The 8,349-nt window shown below is 32.2% G+C and overlaps 1 protein-coding gene across 4 annotated transcripts; it reads left to right on the top strand.

Annotated features, from left to right (window-relative positions):
* The first annotated feature begins 2,705 nt into the window (after positions 1-2,705).
* On the top strand, positions 2,706-6,657 carry LOC107914651 (protein TRIGALACTOSYLDIACYLGLYCEROL 2, chloroplastic). 4 transcript variants are annotated; one of them, XM_016843623.2, is made up of 6 exons: positions 2,706-3,085; positions 3,639-4,294; positions 4,385-4,714; positions 5,027-5,142; positions 6,142-6,232; positions 6,339-6,657. In XM_016843623.2, the coding sequence occupies exons 2-6, from the start codon at positions 3,776-3,778 to the stop codon at positions 6,429-6,431; spliced, it is 1,149 nt and encodes a 382-aa protein (XP_016699112.2). In that variant the 5' UTR covers positions 2,706-3,085; positions 3,639-3,775; the 3' UTR covers positions 6,432-6,657. The 4 variants fall into 4 exon arrangements, with proteins under 4 accessions (XP_016699112.2, XP_040958146.1, XP_016699111.2 ...); XM_016843622.2 differs by having other exon boundaries at positions 2,962-3,161; XM_041102212.1 differs by lacking the exons at positions 6,142-6,232; positions 6,339-6,657 and having other exon boundaries at positions 2,930-3,085; positions 5,016-5,142.
* Positions 6,658-8,349: the final 1,692 nt, after the last annotated feature.

Raw genomic sequence — 8,349 nt, 5'->3', positions numbered from 1 at the left:
ATTGAAGCCTAGTTTTCTTTATATCTAACTTGCCAAAAAGATTTATTATTAAAAGATTTAGGTGTCTATTAAACTACAGTTTAAACTTTAAAATTAGTTAACATGGTATTTAAAAAAGTCTGGTGGAGTGTTATTTTATTTATAAGGTTTGGTATTTAATATTTAATATTTAAATTTTTATTTATAATTTAAATATGATAATCCAATATTTTATTCATCATTTAATGTTATTTTATCGAATTGTATTAGCAAGCTGCAAAATCCTTTAAAAAGAAGTACATTTTTATGCATTTTTTCTCTATTAATATTACGTTATTACTAATATTATATTATTACTAATATTACATTATTATTACTTTGGGAAATTAATTGGCTAACATTTTTTCTCTATTAATATTAGATTATTACTAATATTATATATTTATATTAGGTTGTGCTTTCTGCTTAGTTATTAATAATAAAAAAGGAATTTTACATCTTCCAAAACAAAAAGAGACAAACAGTAATTAAATGTTTCATTTTTAATTATTTTAATAGTGTAATTAAAGGTTTCATTTGAGTGAGGAGGTATCATTTTTAATTATTTTAAAGCCAAAAATGGCTTTACCAAGAGATTCCAGCAGCTGTACTCAAAGTTTCAAATAAAAGAAGTTAAATTCTTTCATTTTAAAAAAATTAGCCCGATGATGATTGTGCTATGCCAGTGTGCCCCGTTCTATAACAGCAAATAGGTAAGTAGAGAAGGACAATAGCGAAAATCATTCAATAGAGCGAAATAGATGCAAACAAAGCTAAAATCATTCAATAATTCAAAAATATTTCAAGACAAACTTTAAAGATGCAAAAAATTTGAGCTTACAATGAAAGAGAACAGACTGCCTCGATCAGAAGGAACAGCAACTCAATTTGGAGGTAAGAGTTTTGATTTGAAGGTTTATTTTAAGAAGAAGAAGGAAGAAAGGTTTATTTTAGGGTTTTTTGAGAAACATAAATTTTAGGGTTTGAACTTTGAATGGAATGGAAACAAAGAAAAGAAGAAAAATAAATGGGGGTTTGAACGATGAAATTTGCTGGGGGTGATTTGGGGGGAGGAATTGAGATTTGAGAAAATAAATCTTTGGGGCATGGGCAGACAGGCTTGGGGAAGTAGGAAAAAATAAAATATTTGGGCTTGAGGGAAATTGGAAATTGAGTTAAAGATTTAAAAGTAATTAAGTACAAGCCTATTAAAAATTAAAAAAATATAGTTTATATTCGGTTTATTCGAATTATTCGAGTTATTCGAATTTGAAAATTTAACTCGACTCGAACTCGAAATTTAAAAAAAATTCGAGTTGATTCGATTAACTCCATTAAATCGATTCGAATAATTCGAAATTCGAAATATTTTTTAATTTTTTCGAATCAAATCGAATTTTGCTCACCTTAGTTTTAACCGCATCACTTCCCTTGAGCGCTACTCCATCAAGAACCGAAACCAAGCAAGCACAAAACCCTTTCGTTGGAATAGCTGGCAACCTAGAATTTGATGTTCCCTTTGAAGTTCATCTGGGCACGGAGCCAAACTTAGGCCATACAATACATGACCCGATTTGAATTAATTCGGGACAAAGCTGGGAGAGGTGGGAGAAGAGAAGCGTAGTGAAGGATAAAAGAAGAAATTGAGTAAAGAATGTATGTTAGCTCAGATGGAATCTTTTCTAGAGGAGTTCCTCCATAAGGGTCTATACGTGTATAACAAAATTAGTTTACGTTTTCCATCTAAATAAATTTTGTTTCTCTTAAAAAACAGGCCAACTGAAAAGCTGAAACATAGAGCCAAGCTGCCACACTTCAACAAAAAAATCCTTCAAACATCGAACCTAAAGACAACGCAAATGCAATTGTTCGGAAGCTCTCGACCCTTGCTGTAGAATTTCAACAGAATTTCCGCGGTGGGAGATGAGCGTTCTGGGTTTAAGACAGTATAAGAGTAGACCATGAAAACGAAGTGGGCTTTGAAGGAAGAGAACAGGGAGGAGGAGATTGAATGTGTTTAATGGACTTGAAGAATGAGCTTTGGTGGACTCTGGGTATTCCATGGAAGTTGAAAAGGAGTGGTTTTGGGCTTGAGTTTTGGGTTCGAGAGATATCAAACAGATAGAAGACGAAGAAGAAGCTTTATTGACGATGGTAGACGAGAAATCCATGGAAGAGAAAGCAAAGAGAAGACCTTCAACTGCGTAAAGGTAAAAAAAAAAAAAAGAAAACAAAAAAAGTGTTAATGGCAATGGATGGATATGCAGACGTGCTATTTCGGTTGTTGATGGGGCCGCGCCGGAGGAAGTGCTACCATTGAAAACAAAAGAAAACAAAATATTTAAATGTCGAATAATGAGGTGAATACTAATATCTTAGCTGGAAAATAACAAAGTTAAGCTGGAATACATGTAAGCAATTTTAGGAGCCATCAAAATGAAAAAGAAAATTATAATGTTAATGTTGTTGTAAATCCACCCCTCAAATTTATTTTATTGTAACTTTTAAAAAGTAAATATATATAATCCCTAAATTTATTATTTTATTATTATTTTGTAATCTCTAAAATATTTATAGAATATTTTAATGTTGGTCATTAATACTTGTAATTTATGGTATTTAAAGTCTTATAAATAGAGGGTATATACAAACTTATTATCCAAGTGAAAATTGAATCACTCTTCTCTCTTCTTCATCAGTTAATTCTCTTAATTTATAATAAATTTCTATTTTATAATTTTTTGGGACTAAAATAAAAAAATTTAAAGTTATTTTATAATTATATTTTATTTTTAAACCTATATTTATATTTTAAATAGATAAACACATACACACCTGATAGAATTTAAACTATAGTTATACGGGTCTATTATTTATTAGAATTGGGTTTTTAGAAAACAAAAATTAAGTATAAATTTGTGTACTTAATTAATAAAATGTTGAAGTTTATTGGGTTTTTTAATGAATATTATTATTTTTAGCCTTTTGTTTTCTTTTCCATTTCCAACAAAATGTCTGAACTACGGCCTTCGATTCGTGAAGGGAAAAGCCCTACCCAGCTCTGAAGGTACTCACTCCTCACTCACGAAACCTTACACCTTCTTTTCAATGTGTTTGGTTACCGAGAAAATTTCAAGAATATCGTAAGATATCTTTCAACTGTAAATTTTTAGATTCTTTTTTCTTTTTACTTCTGCTTCTCACTGTGAAATCTTAGGTTCGTAACTTCCTATTAGTGAACTGGTAATATCTTATGAACTACAGTTATTTGTCTTGTAATTGTACTGTTGAAAATTTTGATGAATTTTCTTTTTATCTTAAGGACTTAATTTTTCCCCCCTTCGCGATTTCTTTCTCTTCACTTTCCCTTTAAACTGCAATGAATCGAATATAAAGATACTGGAGTTGTTTCTTTCAACTTCAACCTAGGTTTTGCTTCTTAATTTCTTTCCTTTTAAGTGGTGGTGATTAATGCTATTTCGAAGAGTCACTAACCTGATTTGATTTTTTTTTCAAGCGTGGTTGATGAATTTTAAGTATTTAATTTAACTTCAATGTTGTATTGGAAAAAAATGGATTCTTCGTTCAACTGATTAAATTTCAATTGTGTTGCCTTTCAGTTGAATGGAAGCCTTAGCTGCTGAACATTTAGAGAGAACCTGTATTGTTTCGTCCAGTATTTAGCTAAAAGGGATAGTATCCTTAGCAGTTCGGGTTTTGAAGTATTCGTAGCATTTTAGCTTTGCAATTTCTGAAAATGGTTGGAAATACATTAGTCCAGATTCCAGCATGCCCGTCTTTGTCATCTTCAACTTTGACCACCCTCCCGCATTCTTCTCCAAAAATTTTGCCATGTCTTCCGCCTAAACTAAGAATGAGGCTGGCAAAAGTTAGAGCTATGTCTGCTAGTACGGAGCATAACCCACAACCTGGTTCTTCAGATCAAAAGAATCCGCTTGCTGTTGTTTTAGATATTCCTCGGAATATTTGGAGACAAACATTACGTCCATTGAGTGATTTTGGGTTTGGTCGTAGAAGCATTTGGGAAGGTGGGGTTGGGTTGTTTCTTGTGTCAGGTACTGTGCTGCTTGCACTTAGTCTGGCTTGGTTGAGGGGGTTTCAGATTCGTTCTAAATTCCGGAAGTACCTAGCGGTGTTTGAATTTGCTCAGGCATCTGGTATTTGCACTGGAACACCTGTTAGGATTAGAGGGGTGACTGTAGGCAATGTTGTACGTGTTAATCCCTCCCTGAAAAGTATAGAAGCTGTTGTTGAGGTATGTTTCAGGATAATAATTTTTCTGTAACATTTTGTTTTGGTTTGGCTTGGCTTGTGTATGCATCAACATTGCTGCTATCATTCTTAGGTTGAAGATGATAAGTTTATTATACCTCGAAATTCGCTGATTGAAGTCAACCAATCTGGTCTTTTGATGGAAACTTTGATTGACATCACACCACGGGATCCAATTCCATCACCTTCTGTGGGACCTCTCGATGCAGAATGTGTTAAGGAAGGCCTAATTGTATGTGATAGGCAAAAGATAAAGGGGGAACAAGGGGTAAGTCTGGATGCCTTGGTAGGGATTGTCACCCGTCTTGCTCGTCAAATGGAGGAAATTGGTATTGCCAACACCTATTCACTTGCCGAGCGCGTCGCTGCTGTTATTCAGGATGCAAAGCCCCTGCTCACAAAGGTGTGCAATGTCTTGTTACATTTTGTCTTATTGATAAAATTTCTTTTTCTAAACTATATTGCTGATAGTTCTGGTAAGCCCAAAAGAAGTGAATGGGTCTGCTACATTATCTTCTTTTTTTCTGTGGGTTCTGTTGATAATAATAAATGATTTATTATTACATCCACACTGTAGCCTAATGTACATAAATCTAGAAGTAATCAAGTCTGCACATGTTTCCCTGCTCTCTAACTGACTGGATAAGCATTCTAAACTGAACTTTTGATGGATCCTCATGCTCAGAATTTTGAATTTGATGTAGTGATTTTTCAGATTGAAGCCATGGCTGAAGATGTGCAACCTTTGTTATCTGAACTTCGTGATAGTGGTCTGCTTCAGGAGGTTGAGAATTTGACCAGAAGTCTAACACAAGCCTCTGAGGATTTAAGGTGAATTCTCTCTTCTTCCTTGGTTATAATTTGATTGAGATGTGCTTGTCACAAAGAGTTGCTCCCACATGCTATAACTAAGCATTGTTTAGAAGAGAAAATATTTGATACACTCAGTGGAATTTAATTCCATACGCTAGGTTGGGGTTATGACAAGTGTATGTTGGGTATAAAAATAATTAAAAATAATAATATATAAAGAAATGGGACACGTGGAAAATTTGTAACTCTACTTGTGGAGTTAAAAAAGTGCACTGCCATTGTACTAAACACTCGGCCTATTTAGAATTGCACCCACAAAACCTTATTTCCTCATGCTTATAATTAAGAAGTGTTTGAAGGCACTTTAATCTCTGTCATCTGAATCATATTTGAACATAAATATTTTGAAACTTAAAAGTAATGAAGTTATGAATTTTTTTCATTTCTCTAGCATCGAATAAAAAAGTTGATTCTGTAAATAAAAGGTCTACTGGTGCGTCATGATTTTTTTTTTTAGGTTATGTTTGGGAATGCATCAAACAATGCTGTTAATCCTTACGTTTTACGTTGTCATCTTCCTCCTTACTTGTATGATTTTACCTCTGTGTTCAACTGCTAACATTATGTTACTGCTACAATCAACCCTAATTCTATTAGTTTCAAGCCACCACCTTATCTTCCTCACCCTCTGTAGTCCCGTAAACCCAAAGGACTATATGCCCAAAACTCCAGCTATCAAGCTATCTATCCTTACTCTTACAGTTAAAGCACAGTTGTAGATGTTGCATCATGAACTCATACCAGATCCTTGAATTTGGGGTAGCAAATTTAAAGATGCCGTGGCTCAATAAAGTAATAGTGATGTGGAAGTATCAGGGTGCACACTTTGAATTTCAGTTATAGTAGGATGTAATTTTCTAATTATGATGCGAGGGAAAGAACGACACTTTCTTTATGTGAAAACAAGACGTGGCCCCTAGATTTATAGCCTTACAACTACAATTCCTTTCTGTGCAGAAGGGTACATTCATCCATTATGACCCCTGAGAACACCGAATTGATTCAAAAATCAATTTATACTCTGATTTTTACTTTGAAGAATATCGAGGTAAAAATTTACTTACCAGCCACTAGCATTCCTCTCAATTGTTTATTTAAATCTTAAATTCACATCTGTCCTACCTCTCACACTCTCTCTTCATGTACCATTGCAGAATATAAGTTCTGATATACTGGGATTCACGGGTGATGAGTCTACAAGAAAGAACCTGAAATTACTTATCAAGTCGCTTAGCAGGATGTTGTGATGGTGAAGTGAAAAGAATAGAATAATTGATTAGACAGTCCAAACTCAAAACTGGTTTGTTGTTCTTTTTTTTTTTTTTTTTTCCATTGCTATAAAGGGAGAAATTGAAGTGAAGCTTCCAGTTTGTACTTTTTATGTTCCATTGCAGTTTCTTAGAAAATCTTGATGCTTGAGGTATTTGTTGCACACCTTTTACTAGTATAAATGAAAATCAAATTTTTTTTTTCGATTTTTAAGTAGTAGTTGCAAACCGTTGGTGTTATGGAATAAAAGTAGAAGACATTCTCAAGTAAGTGCATTTCAACATTGTTAAACTTTTGCAGAAATAGAATCCCTCAGTCCCTCCCTGTATTGAAAACTTATTAGGCATTGTTTGTTGAGTTCTTGATAATATCGGCTTTATTGAACTGCTACAGATTCATATGTCGAGTTTTTCCCATTAATTTGCCGTACTTGTGTTTTTATTCTTCTTTTGGAACATGCGAAGAAATCAGTAGGGAGAAGGGAATTTGAAGGTAAACATTGAGCCTAACCCTCTTATTCAGGTTAAATGAATCTCTTACGCCTCCTTTGTGTTCTTCTCTCTCAAGGGACCCATAAGATCCCGAACATATCGTGTTTACAGGAAGGGAAAATTCTTATGAATATTACACAATCATTCCTGCAAGGTCAAAGGACAGCAATATTTGTTTAAAACACCAAAACAAGTATGTTTGCCTATGCATTTGTCCATATTTTCTAGCTCGTTCCAAATTTTATGCCATTCATGTTATGACGATGGGTGAGCTTTTGATCAGTTCTATCTTAAAAACACTGACTGAACTTAGATTTGGAGGTTTCATTTCGGCCTTAATATAAATTTAAAAAATAATGTTTTTTTTAATTATAATCTGTAATTATATCAATGTAGTTATTAAAATTAATAATTATAAGTAATTAATTTGTTTCTTCCATGATTTATACCATTTAGACTCAAACGTAGATACCGAGAAGGCATCATTTATCTGTTTTCTTATTGCAGCCGACATTGTTTTTTTTTTTTCTTTTCTTTAAGAAAATTTTGTATGGGCAGCATTTTTTAATTTTAAAATAACCCCACAAATCTCGAGTAGTTCAGATTATATGATTTTTCTGTTTAGCTGAAATTGACTTCAGCAGTACTATTTTTGTGAGTCCAAAACTCAAATCTATAATACATAATTTTTTTTCTTTTAAAATAAAACTTGTGATATATAACTTGTAATTCGATTAAAAATATTATATGTTAATAATAATAATAATATTTTTGGTCAGAAAGTACAACATGTATCTTATAAGTCATACATCTCAACCATTAAAATTTGAATTTATTTTCTATATATAATTCAGATTCAAAAATTGAGAAAACATAAATAAAAATTGTGAAATGAAAAGGAATAATTTCCCTCTGTTATGGCTAAAATTGGATGAAAATTAAGTAATAAGAAACTTTGGAAAAGAAGACTTGTCAACCAATTAAAATGATACGTAATGATTAATCATAACTCAAATAGATTAGTTCAGTTGAAAAAGAAAAGATAATATCCAATTTTATTCAATCATTTTAATAAGATAATATTATCAATTAATAAATTTATTTTTGAGCATTTTAATTTAAAACCAAGCGTTTAAAGCCATAGTTTATTTTTTATTTTTTTCCATAAACCCAACTTTTAATCCAAAATATACTACTTAGCATATGCCAAGCATTAATGTGGTAAAATTCAAGATCAAAATAATAATAATAATAATAATAATAACTAATTATTATAGAGCTTGGATTGACAAATGTAGTTATAGGTAGTGGGTGGTATTTGGAGAGCAAAATATTAACTAAAAAGATAGATATATGAACAGCCAAGTGACATATTACCATTGCCAATTGATACTTCAACTTGTGA

The sequence above is a fragment of the Gossypium hirsutum genome, chromosome D10 (genome assembly GCF_007990345.1).
Source record: "Gossypium hirsutum isolate 1008001.06 chromosome D10, Gossypium_hirsutum_v2.1, whole genome shotgun sequence".
In the NCBI taxonomy this organism is placed as follows: domain Eukaryota; kingdom Viridiplantae; phylum Streptophyta; class Magnoliopsida; order Malvales; family Malvaceae; genus Gossypium; species Gossypium hirsutum.
Note: the sequence above shows the minus strand (reverse complement) of the source record. Positions and strands in the feature narration are given on the sequence as shown.